Source organism: Psammomys obesus, unplaced genomic scaffold, assembly GCF_907164565.1.
Source record: "Psammomys obesus unplaced genomic scaffold, mPsaObe1.curated_primary_1811, whole genome shotgun sequence".
NCBI lineage: Eukaryota > Metazoa > Chordata > Mammalia > Rodentia > Muridae > Psammomys > Psammomys obesus.
The window spans coordinates 7,822,253-7,835,227 of NW_026596109.1; the positions used below are offsets into that span (position 1 = coordinate 7,822,253).

General features: G+C 43.8%; 1 protein-coding gene across 1 annotated transcript in view; it reads left to right on the plus strand.

Annotated features, from left to right (window-relative positions):
- Window positions 1–12,975, plus strand: part of Fyb2 (FYN binding protein 2) — a 103,586-nt gene that overhangs the window by 40,918 nt on the left and 49,693 nt on the right. Inside the window, exons 3-4 of the mRNA XM_055628906.1 lie at window positions 1,325–1,483; window positions 2,733–2,766. Of these exons, the coding sequence (XP_055484881.1) occupies window positions 1,325–1,483; window positions 2,733–2,766 (193 nt within the window). The remainder of the gene's footprint in view (window positions 1–1,324; window positions 1,484–2,732; window positions 2,767–12,975) is intronic.

The following is a 12,975-nucleotide window of genomic DNA, read 5'->3' on the forward strand; positions in this document are numbered from 1 at the left end:
TCAGAGGATAAATTTATCTTCTTCACAACTTTATTCCCCCTAAAACAAGATCAGGTTGAATAAGTCTTCAGAAAGTATTTAGTGCTTGATTGGATGGGTAGATGGATAGATAGACAGATGGCTTGGCACATCTGTCTGATGAAAGATGGAAAACAAGATGAATGAAAAGAAAGATGTACGGGGAAAAAGCAAAAAAGAGTGGGTCATCTCCCAGGTGAAACTATGGAGAGAGGTTAATGAGATAACCATGTATTAGCTTAGCACAATGCTTGGGAGGGAAAAAAAAAGTACTTAGTAAGTGATATTTCATTTTTACTGTGTTTTCTCCTTGGTTTGATTAAGACTAAAATCCCCAACATTTCAATGAACTTCCAATTAAAAGACTAAGAAGAAGAATAATTTGGATATAAGCTGCACAAGATGTGGCATCTAATGGAAGGGAAAGAATGGCATCTATTTTCTCCCATCTTAGCTTGTAGAGGACATGAACTTCCCAGAGGCACATTTGCAACCCTTTCTCTTTGGTTAGTTTTAGCATGGATGACCCATACAGACAGCTACTGTGTTGTGTTAACTAAGAATGGAGATGCCCTATTTATTTAAAACTTTGTGTCCTTCTCTGTCAAGAGAAATCACATGTGATTTTCAAATGTAATAATGGAATTCCTGTTAGAGTTCTATTTATGAGTACAGAAAGCAGAAATACACATTACTGGGGAAGTTTAGAAAATTCTAAGACACTGAAGTCATAGATTCTGAGATCCTGGAAACCAGAGCCCTGGAAATTCAGACATCAATTCCTACTCTGCTTTATGGTCCCACACTGTGTATTCAGGCTGTACACTGAAGACGGGAGAGTGGTTAGTCCTAGCCTGGATTCCAGGATAAGTCAGGACTATTTTAGGGGATCTGTCACTAGAGTCCAGCCTGAAAACAAGTGGAAATTCCTAAGAAAGGAATCAGCCTTCCATAGTCAGGAGTCCGCCCCAAGTCTCAGATACGGAAGAGTCAATGAAGGCTTTCCAAGCCAGTGGTAGAGCACCAAGAAGCCGAGAGGAATATGTGTCAGCTTAAGGTGGAAAGGTAGGATAGTGTCATTCGCTGAGAAAAGAATCTGGAGATGTGAATCCAGGTTTTGCTGAAATAGCAGAAGATCAGCAAGATAGTGATATAAAATCAGGTGTGTGTTTGGGTCAGAGTGTTCTCCCTCCTGGATGTTGACTATTCAGAAGGGAGAGGGGGTAGGGGGTCGAGGCCAGCAAACTGGTCAGTTTTGTCCAACAAATGTAAATAATACCCTACATGTTTTCCAACCCATACTCAGAAAAGCCAGAGAGCAGGCATCACCAGCTTCCCACAGCAAAGCCACTGCCTTCCATTGAAACCCTGGGCCCGCCTCCCCCGAAGCCTTCAAAGCCCCCACATGTGAACCTCCAGGCCTTCCACAGGCAGCCAGCTGCTGTCCCCAAGACCCCGAAAGAAGGTAAGAAGATGCACACGGCCCACCCTCACCAGCCAGTCATAGTCCAGTGCCTGGATCACAAGCCCCTTCCCCTCTACCCCACTCCCATGTAACAAACTCCTTTTCGAAGGGGCACCAACGTTATTAATGCTGTTTGCACGCACAGGCTATGGTAGCTTGCCCGTGAAATGACACACGTGTAGGAACTGGCCCCTTATCGCTCCCAAGCCAGTCCACTTCCCCCAAGAGTACCGCATTGCATCACTGGGAATCCGTCCAAGAGGAAGAAAATGAAAAGTCTACAAGCGAGGAAGCAGCGAACCTTTGTGTATACTACCCAACCCACGCTGCAAGCTAGCCAGTGCAGGAGGATGAAGGGAAAGGGGAGAGTCAGCTTGACCTGACATACTTACTGGGGTCCCCTCGGCCCCCTGTAACCTGCATCCTCCGTAGCATGGGAGGCCTCCTTGGAAGCCATTTTTCTGTGTTCTTTTATCTCTACGTCTGCTATTTTTTAAAAAAAACCTCCTGCAGTCCTTTTCATTCTTACCCTTAAGAAGTCATCTTCCTGACTTCTTAAACACCTTTTCTTGTTCCTCCAGTGAGCATGAGGCATATGCATACATCGGGGCGCTAAACAGTGGGCGTTGTGCTAATGTCTGCGTTGCCGTGACCATCCGTACCAACAGATGGTGTGCTAGCAGAGCTGATACAGCCTTTGGTTGTTCATTTATCTGCCTGGGGCAATGTCACAGTTGTAGTTCCCCTAACTCAGTGGCTATCACACTGAAGCCAGTATCAGAATCACTCTTCCACGCTGGTACCCAGACTTAGTCTGTCGTACTAAAGCAGGCTTTGGGGGGCTCGGTTCCTTACTGGTAGCCATTTCAGCTTGAGCACAGTACTCACTGAGCCTCATTTTCCTGCCCCGTGAAGAGGAGACTGTGGTACCTCTCATCTTGTGGGATTGTTGCGAGGAGTATTTTGACCATGCTCAGCACACTGCACATGCTCGGAAAATCCGAGTGTCATTTAGAACACACGCTGAATAGTTCTCTCTGCCAGGCCATGTGGTAAAAACAAGCAATTAGATTAAACCTGCACAGGGATTCCTGCCCATGAAGTGGTCAAAGTGCCCATAAATTGCACCAGAAAATGTAGGTATGTGTTTGGGGACAGACAGTCCTCTGGGTACCAGGGTAGAAGAGTCGTTCATTTTAACCAGCCTGCTACCAACACCCCTTTTTCCTTCTCCCTCTTGCTCTTGCAGTGACTCTAAAGGAGGGCGCCCTGTCTTCAGATGGGTGAGTACCTGTTCCCCTGTGGGAATGCCCTGTGGAGGAGTGCATCCCATTGGGGGTACTCATGGGCCTTCTCAAGCACAGGCAAGAAGCTCAAAGCCAGTATGCATAGCCCCCAGAAAGACTGCCGAAAGAATAGACTCACAAAGCAAACAGCATCTTCCTGCTTTCAAATAAAAGATTAAGTAAGATGCATTTAACTTCTGTGCTGATGTTAAGTTGAAAACATTATCCTCTGAGGTACTTGGTACTTCTTAATTGTACAAGTGGGCTTAGGACTTTAAAACATTACCCTTCTTGGTTATAAATCAAATAAGAGGCTAAAGAATGCTCTGGGCAGCTATGGTATTAGGAGCTGGAAATGGGATAAAAGATGTCCTATTTCTGGTGTTCCCTACCCCCCCCCCTAAGAATTTTGCTATGGAAGGGTCATTAATTCACTTAGCCAAATAATATCTCTTGAGCCCTTTGAAATGGCCTACTCTGAGCCGCCCGGGTTTTGTGGGTTTGCTCTTTTGCATGTCTCTTGGGGACTATAAAATTGCTGCTGCTGCAGCCCTCCTTTCACAGCCCCAGATGTGCAGCTTCAGAAATGTTCTACTAGCCAAGCCATGATTCCAGTTCTGATGTGCCCAAACTGTTTTGACTAAGCCTCACTCGCTCACAAAGATGTTCTCTTGGCAAGGACAGTCTTAGGAGGAGAAGCAAGCTTGCAAACACAGGCCTATTGTGATTCAGCCATCTGATGCTCACAGTGGTCAAGGATGCTGTCTGTGATAAAGGAAGCACATGATTCAGAGGTTGCACCAGTGAGAGGGCAGCTGCGTTTCCTCAGGAGGGACCAGGAAGTCTTTAGAGAAGTACTCCTCCATTTCGCCATTAGCAATGCTTACTGAAAGCAGAATTTTTGTACTGTGAGTCCTTGGGGACAGATGATCTGGACTCCAGACTAGTCCACATGCTGGAGTTGCTCACACGTCTGCAGCTCTGGAAGGTGGCTGATGGAGAATCTGAATACCTAGACTTAGCCTTGGCCATCACCACAAGACAGAAATGTTCTCTGTGGAAGCAGATAAGCAGGACAGCAGCGCACTCACACTTCACCAGCACTGATGATCTGTTGCCCAAAACACCTTCCTGGCCAAGTCCAGAGTCAGGCATGGAGGAGCATTGAAGACGCACATGTCAAAGGATGATGGGTTGAAGGAAGGGAGGCAAATAGGGATGCTAGTCCAGTCAACCCATCAGTGAAGAGGAAACACTTGAGCCAAGTGTTGAGGATGAATGCATGCTCGGTATAAAGTAAAGAAATGCTAAAGGAGAGAGCAGGAAGTGTGACATAAACGGTCATGTTGGTGGAACAAGAGAGGTGAGGGGAATCAGAATATAGACAGTAAAGAGATAGGATTGGGGAGCAGGCAGCGGCATTGTGAAGCATCTTATACACCCAAGGATGGTCGAGGTAGCCCTGTTCAAGCAGGCTCTGCCTAGGTTACCTTAGATGTAATCCATGTGCTTGCTCAAGAAATCCCTAGTTCAGCGTCCACTTGAGAGAGTTGAGTGCCAGGTGGGCCAGCGGAGCTGTGTTCTGCGTGCAATTATGTGAAAGAGACAACGATGTGGATGGCTCTAGCAGTGGTTTACACCAGCCCCTCGGTGCTCACAGGCCCAGAGTGACAGCTGAGGTGGCAGGGCCCCTCTGCAGTGCCCAGGCTCCGTCTGGTCTCATGGCTGTTATTCTGGAAACGTCTCAGGATTTGTGTAACCATAGCGAGCCTACTGGTGATCAATGAAGACTTCTCTGCCATTTTAACCATAGCAACAGCAAGTCATTTCACACCGAGAGCTGCGAGGAGCCTGTTGGGAGATTGTCTCCTGTACAGCATAATCTTCCTGTAGGCTATATGAAGATTTTGAAAATTGTAACTAGTCTGTCCTGCCACGCATGCTTTAGAACACAACTCCCATCTGAACTGAGGTTTTGTAATATGTGGATTATGATATAGGCACATACGATGAGAATGAAAGGCAGAGGAGATAAAGAGGGACCATAGTATTCAGGTGGCTTCATGGAAGAGGAACTAATTTGAGGAACATCCTACACAATAAGCAGGAGTGGAGTAGGCCTACCTTTCATTCTCTCTCATGATACTGTTAGATAGATATGAGATATGAGCAGAGTGTTCCTCCTTCGAATAACCACACCCCTGACATGTTGATGGATGGATGGATTGATGAACAGTTAAAATGGAAATACAATTAGGTACGATAGCACACACTTCTAACCCAACCACAAAGAAGGATGAGGCAGGAGAATTGACATGAGTCCAGGGATGGCCTGAGCTACATAGTGAGACCCTGTCTCAAAAACTGAAGGAAAAAACTAACAAAAAATAAAATAAAACTAAGATAGAAAAAAATGTATTGAATATAGGCAGTAATACAGAGAGATAAACAGACAGAAAGTATCCTGATACACAAAAATAATCGATACCTTCTTATTATAAAACACACTTAGACATCTCTACCTCTGGGTTCTGATCTATAGATGCAAATAAACCTTAGGTGAAAAAAGTTCGGAAAAGGTCTGTCTGCTGAGCCTATAAAGGCATTTTCTCGTCCTCGTTCTCTGAGCAAATGGTGTAAGCGCATTGGTACCACACCAGGCATGCTAATAAGCCAGAGGTGAGGTTAGTGTATGGGAGGAGGTGTGTCAGTCCTATGCACATGCTAAGCATTTTATAAAGCAACATGGGCATTTGCAGCCTTTGTTGTTCCCAAGGGATTCTAGAATAAATTCTCCAATAGGTCGGGGGGGGGGGGGTGGAGCAGGCAGCTACATATTAAATAACATGCTAAGAAGCTTGAATTTTGTCTTGTCAGTGACAAGTCAGGCGTTAGCTTGAACACATAACTGTCATGATGCCCAACAGCCTTAGATACAATTTCCATGGAAACTGGCATTTGCTGGAGAAGAATATCTCCCTTGTTCGAGTACTAACCTTCAGTGCAGATATTAGATTTAGGCGTAGATTTATCATAACCGGGAAAGGACCTGTAAATTTTTGGATCTAGCCAGACCACAGAACAAGATGTTAACGAGACAAGAGCCTGGGTTTTGAATCCCAGCACTTCCACGTAGTGTCTGTAATACTGAGCATGCCTTAAGCTCTGCAAACCTCTTCTGTTCTTGTGCAACAGTTAGATGAGATGAGCATTGCAAAGTGTCTCTGATCGTGTCTGGCATCGAGAGAGTAGCTTCTTTAGCTATTACATAACATCCCAAGGATAAGAATAATGCGAGAACCTTATTCTCCAAACATCTATCAATGGGGAGCTAGAAAGCTCAGTACCTGTTTTGTTTTTGTTTGCTTGTTTGGGTTTGTTTGGTTTTTTTGGCCTTTTTTGTTGTTGTTAGATCAGATTTCAATTTACTTAACACATACTTTTCCAGTACTTTCTGTATACTGAGCACTCTTAAATGTTTAAATTTAAGCTGGGGAAAAAATTGGCCTCCGTAACGCAAAGTTTCAACCGCTTATCCCATCTAAACTTGATTCTTGTGTGCAATAAACGGGACCTTTAACCCCCTTCTCAGGACAGGGCTTAAAGTACAGAACGACAGTTTTCTCTAAGTGAAACCACTTCTTGTCTTCGATCTTGATGGATGAAGTTTTGTATTTTTTCCATATTGGTGGGAAGAACAGACTGAAAGCATCTTGCTAAGAACTCTGTGCTCTCAAAGGGAGCCATCCACCATTTCTGTACCTCTTCCCTGTGCTAAGTCTGAGAGGAGACACAAGGCTGTTTAACACAAGAGGAATACTTCTGGAGTCCGAGCAGTAGAAGGTCAAACCCATCCTCCACACTTGAGGGAAGTCATAACACGTCAGAGCTTTGATGCTACAAATGGACATATGATAACATTTTGTTCATCGTGTTGAGGAGACCCTTGTTTATGCCAAGCTGTACATAGAGATGCCCAGTGAGTCTCAGCTATTTCTTCCACACCAGACCTCACTATCCTTTCTGTATCTGAAATATTAATATCTCATTAGCTCCCAACGGGGATAGCGCTCTTTAGAAGATATGCCATCTCATCACTCTTTCATGCAAACCAAGCTGGCTGGCATCCCACTTGAATCAGCAAGTCAAGAGTTTGTGTGAGAAAAGCAGGTTGGTCCCTGGGCAACAGTTAGCTTTAGGTCACTGTCAGTACTTAGCAGGACTGGCTAATGTTTTATTCATGAGCTAGAAATATGGCTTTCTCCCATTAAAAAGTGACAGAGGGTAATCCTGATTCAGAGAAGGTCTGACTTAGATGAGAGGGAATGAATGAGGAGGCAAAGTAGAGAAAACGCCCACATATAAGGCCTCTAAAGAGCCGGCAGGTGTGTTCTTAGTACTCTACCCTTCTCTCACTTGGGTCTTCATGTGTGTGTGTCTTTGAGACAGAGTCCTACTATCCAGTCCAAGTTAGCCTGTGCCTCTACCTTGCAAGAGAGCTTTAAAAATTTTGAAGATTTATTGTTATTATTTTAATCATGTATATGTATGTTTGTGTGTGTGTGTGTGTGTGTGTGCGCGCGTGCACGCGCGCACGCCACTGTGTGTGCAGGTAGCCACTGAAGCTAGAGGCGTCAGATCACTCTGGAGTTGGAGCGAGCTGCTGACATGGGTGCTGGAAATCAGACTTAGTCCTCTGGAAGAGTAGTATGTGCTCTTAACCCCCGAGCTGCTAAGAGAAGCTTTTTATGTCTGTTTCACAAAAGTATTAAAATACTGCTACTTCAAGTCAAGTGGCTGGTATCTTTCATACCTGGTATTTTGGAACATACTTTTATATTTATGCTTGTGGTGTGCCTACTCCATGCCAAGTGAAACACAGAGTCTTCAAGGCCTGGCAGGTTATCTAATTGTGTCTGGGCACTCTGCGCTGGCAGCAGGGAGTAGTGGTTGGTACCATGGAAGTGGGGACAGGTGCCTCAAGTTGGGTCCAGAGGTAAAAAAAGAATAATGATAACAACAGTACTAAGAGCAGCCAAATGCAGTCACAGCCCTTACCTGAAACAGCCATAGAGAAAGATTTTACAGGGTATTAGCACAGAACTGGGAATTGAGAGGACCAAAAGACGTTTAGAATGGCCAAGAAAGGCCTATAGGTGATGACAGTTGGCTTAGCACCCAAGTGAGAATCCTGTGTACTCATAGAAAGGTCTAGAAAAACAACACTCCAGGAGAGGGAGTGTTCTCAAAGACTCAGAGTCACAAGGGAGACACACCCTCCACATGTTTTAAAAAACAAAAACAAAAACAAAAAAACAACAGACATGGCTCCAGCCAAGTGAGAAAGGGCACAGACAGTGCAGGAGAATCTTGCCAGTCAGGTTAAATTTGGTGTTTGCCCTAAACATACTGGAAAGCCTTGGGAGAGTTTCGAGCTAAGGAGTGATGTGAGCTGACACTTCTCTTGTAAAGTTCACTGTTAGTGTTGTATGAATAGTAAATTTCAGGAGGAAATGGGAAGACAGCCCAAGACGTCCTTAAAACAACCAACGTAGCAACATTTGTAGAGTTTTTCAGAGAGGTTAAATAACCAGACCTAGACCATGGGATAGAAATGAGATGAAAGAAGTCACTTAATTGATACTGGGGTAAAAACCAGCATTGCTGGCTCAGGTATAGGGAGTCTCGTGGACACACAGGGGTCAGGACATCTAACATGACTTCCCTTGGGCTTGCTGTTTTCACAGATGAGCGCTTGGCACATAGCCCATGTTTAGCACAAGGCAAGAATGATTCTTCCAGAAGCTGCTTGTACTGTTTCTGCTTTGTAGGACGAATAACACAACGCATGTCAAGGTGCTTTTTGTTGGTGTGACGGGCCTCTCGAGGCCTTTTTTTTTTTAATTTCTTAGTTTCTTCCCTGAGAAGTTGCACTGCAGGAAATTAAAATGAATGAACCACAGGGAAGGAAGCTCCTCTTTGTTCTGTCCTGATATTTGGGAGAACAGAACACCTCGGAACCCCAGTTTGCTCAATTGGAGTGCTTGGGGTTAGGGAAGAGCAAATGTGAAGAAGGAATTTTTCTTTTTTTGAGATCTGTATCCTATAGCGTTTTAGCTCCAAAACATTCCGATTTAAGCTTCGGTTTAAGTCACTTCAAAAACTTCTTCTCAGCTTTTTTTAATTTTTTTAATTTAATTTTATTTTTAATTACACTTTATTCACTTTGTATACCCCCTCTAGTTCCTTCCCTCTTCCCTTCCCAACCTCTGCCTTCCTCCCCCTTCTCCACGCATGCCCCTCCCCAAGTCCACTGGTAGGGGAGGGTTTCTTTTTCTTCCTTCTGATTCTAGTCTGTTAGGTCTCATCAGGAGTGGCTGCATTGTCTTCCTCTGTGGCCTGGTAAAACTGCTCTCCCCTCAGGGGGAGGTGATCAAAGAGCAGGCCAATCAGTTCATGTCAGAAGCAGTCCCTGTTCCAATTACTATAAAACCCACTTGGACACTGAACTGCCATGGGCTACATATGTGCAGGGGTTCTAGGTTATCTCCATGCATGGTACTTGGTTGGAGTATCAGTCTCAGGAAAGACCCCTGTATTCAAATTTTTTGGTTCTGTTACTCCCCTTGTGGACCTCCTGTCCTCTCCAGATCTTACTATTTCCCACTTCTTTCATAAGATTCCCTGCATTCTGCCCAAGGTTTGGCCATAAATCTCAACATCTGCTTTGATAGTCTGCAGGGAAGAGCCTTTCAGAGGCCCTCTGTGGGAGGCTCCTAACTTGTTTCCTGTTTTCTTCTTCTTCTGGTGTCCATCCTCTCTGCCTTTCACAATGGGGATTGAGCACTTTAGCCAGAGTCCTCCCTCTAGATTAGTTTCTTTAGGTGTACAAATTGTAGTAGGTTTATCCTATATTCTATGTCTATATGAGTGAGTATATACCATGTGTGTCTTTCTGCTTCTGGGATGCTCACTGAAGATGGTCCTTTCCAGTTCCCACCATTTACAAATTTCATGATTTCCTTGATTTTCATTGCTGAGTAATATTCCATTGTGTAGAGGTACCACAATTTCTGTATCCATTCTTCAGTTGAGGGGCATCTGGGTTGTTGCCAGCTTCTGGCTATTTCTAATAAAGCTGCTAAACATGGTTGAGCAAATGTCCTTATTGTGTACTTGAGCCTCTTTTGGATATATGCCTAGGAGTGGTATAGCTGGATCTTGAGGAAGCGCTATTCCTAGTTGTCTGAGAAAGCGCCAGATGGATTTCCAGAGTGGTTGTACAAGTTTACATTCCCACCAGCAATGAAGGAGGGTTCCCCTTTCTCCACAACCTCTCCAGCATATGTTGTCACTTGAGTTTTTGATCTTGGCCATTCTGATGGGTGTAAGGTAAAATCTCAGGGTTGTTTTGATTTGCATTTCTCTGATGGCTAATGATGTTGAGCATTTCTTTAAGTGTTTCTCTGCCATTCGATATTCCTCTTTTTCTGTGAACTCATTGCTCTATGAATACACCAGGAAATTTGTCATCCATTTGAATTTAGAGTAAAAACTTTAAAAAAATTAAACCTTTTGCCAGAGTCTAGGAGGTCCTTTGTATGTTCAGACCATTGCTTCTCCAGACTCCCCTCCTAGTTCCGCTTTCCCTTGACTGCTGCCTTCCAATCTAGAGAGGAGCCTACTGGCAGCTATCCAAGCAGGCTTGCTGCAAGTATGCAGAAATACCAGCTGCCTCCTGTGTGTGGAAGGGTCTTCTCCTTCCACATCATCTCCTGTGGCTCCTACTCGTCATACATGATTCCTTTTTATTAATTAGGTAATTCAGTATTTATCAAGCTCATGTATGTATCAGTCGTTGTTTAGAGTCTGCATTCATAAAGAATGTTTTTTCTCAGTTGGAAGAAAGGCAAACCATCTAGTAATGACATACTACAAGGCAGTGTCAAATGCATCAACATCAACTTTCCAGCCTCCAGCTCAGGTTCCTTACCCAAGGTTCTGAGCTCATAGATGGAAAGAAAGGAGGATTTCTGTGCCTAACAATGAATTATTGTGCTTTTGTAATGTTCAGATCATGAGGCACTTTGTAATACTTCGTGTTCTAGAACAGTGTGTGACAGGAGGAGCTAAGTGGGGAAATACAATGATGCGACATTATCTTCCCCTATCTGGGAATATCTGAAATGATGCAATGTGGTTTTGAGCATTGGCACAATGGCCCCAAACTTTCAGGTTTTAGAGCATTTCTGATTTAAAATTATCAAATTTACAAGGCCCAACTGATAACACTTATGCAAATATTCAAAATGTGAGAAACACTGAAATCTGAGTCAGTTCTGACCCCACGGTTTTCTGATATGGTGTACTGGGTCTCTGTTACTTCACGCACCAGAAGGTGATACAGTTGTCAACTGGCAATCTTCGGCTTGCCAACTACAGACCCAGCATAATACAAGGTGTCATGTGATCCCATAGTAACAGATCAAATTAAACTAGTTTTTAAAGTGCATAAATAATTTATAGTTTTATATTATAATTATGAAGTTATAAATTACAACATTGCAGCCAGTCCTGATGAGACCTGATAAACTAGGGTCAGATGGAAGGCGAGGAGAACCTCCCCTATCAGTGAACTTAGAGAGGGGCAGAGAGGAGAGGAGGGAGGGTTGGATTGGGAGGGAATGAGGGAGGGGGCTATAGCTGGGATACAAAGTAAATTAAAGTAATCAATATAAAAATAAAATTTTAATTAAAAAATCACATTCCAAAAACTGTATAAATTATAAATATAATTTATATTATTCCCAGGTTCAAAGTGAAATATAATGGTAGGTAGGCATAGGTGGGGAGGAGGGGCTGCTAGAAAAGGTAGCTGGAGAAGCACAGACGTGAGCTCTGGTTTGGAAAGGAGCTGACCATACAGAAACCATCCCAGGTTCAGGGGCAGCCCTTCAAAGCCTCGCGGTTAGCAGCAAATCTGGTGTCCTTGCAAAGCAGAAAACAGACCCACATGGTTAAAGCTTGGCAGGCAGTGGGGAGGGCAGAGTCCACCCTGGAGACGTGCCCAGGGATGAGATGAAGTGGGAAGTTCAAGGTTTTATGTGTATGTACACGTGTGTATACAGACCAGACCTCAATGATGAATGTGTTCTTGAGATGCTTGCCACCTTAGTTTTTGAGACACGATGCCTCGCTGAACCTGGAGCTTCCTATTCCGCTAGATTGGCTGACAGCAAGTCCCAGGTATCCTCCTGAATCTGCCTCCATAGGGTTGGAATTACAGGCATTTGCCACCACATCTGGCTTTTCATGTGAGTGCTGGTGACCTGAACTCCAGCCCTCATTTCTGAACTGCAAACACTTTACCAAGTGAACCACCCTCTAAGGCTGTTTCATTCACTACTTTTATTATTTTTATTAGAAATCAAGAGAGCTGATCCAAGATCGTGGCACTGACCAGGCAGAGTATCTGAAAAGCAGCTTGGCAGTGAGGGCAGAGTGACTGGCAGGCCGTATTGTGGACCCCCAAAATGCTGATGTCTGCATTTCTCAGACTACTCCAGACTCCAGAGACAGGTGAACCCAGTCTGCAGTAGAAGCTCCAGGAACAAACAGTCAAGGCGAGAGACAACCAGATGGCTAGAGGTCAGTGTAAGAATACAACCAACAAAAATCAGGACATCATAGCTTCATCAGAATCTCCAAAAATCAATGGATATTCTAATACAACTGGAACACAGGAAAATTATCTTAAATCCATGATTATTCAGATATTTAAGGCACATTAAGAGAAAACACACAACAACAACAACAACAACAACGAATAGTATCCATCATGGACAGAAAAGAATCCACAATCAAACAGGTGAAGGAAATGAATAAATTCTTTCAAGACATGAAAACAGAATTAGAATCAATAAATAAAACACAAACAGAGAAACCCCTGGAGTTGAAGAACTTAGAGAACAGATCAGGAACCACAAAGATAAGCATCACCAACAGAACACAAGAGATGGAGAAGAGAATCTCAAGCACTGAAGCTACAGTTGCAGAAATTGATACATCTCTCAAAGAAAACATAAAAACAGAAAAGTTCCTGACAAAAAACATCCAAGAAATCATGGACACCACGAATAGAAAAGAAAAGGAACGGAACGGAAAGGAAAGGAAAGGAAAGGAAAGGAAAGGAAAGGAAAGGAAAGG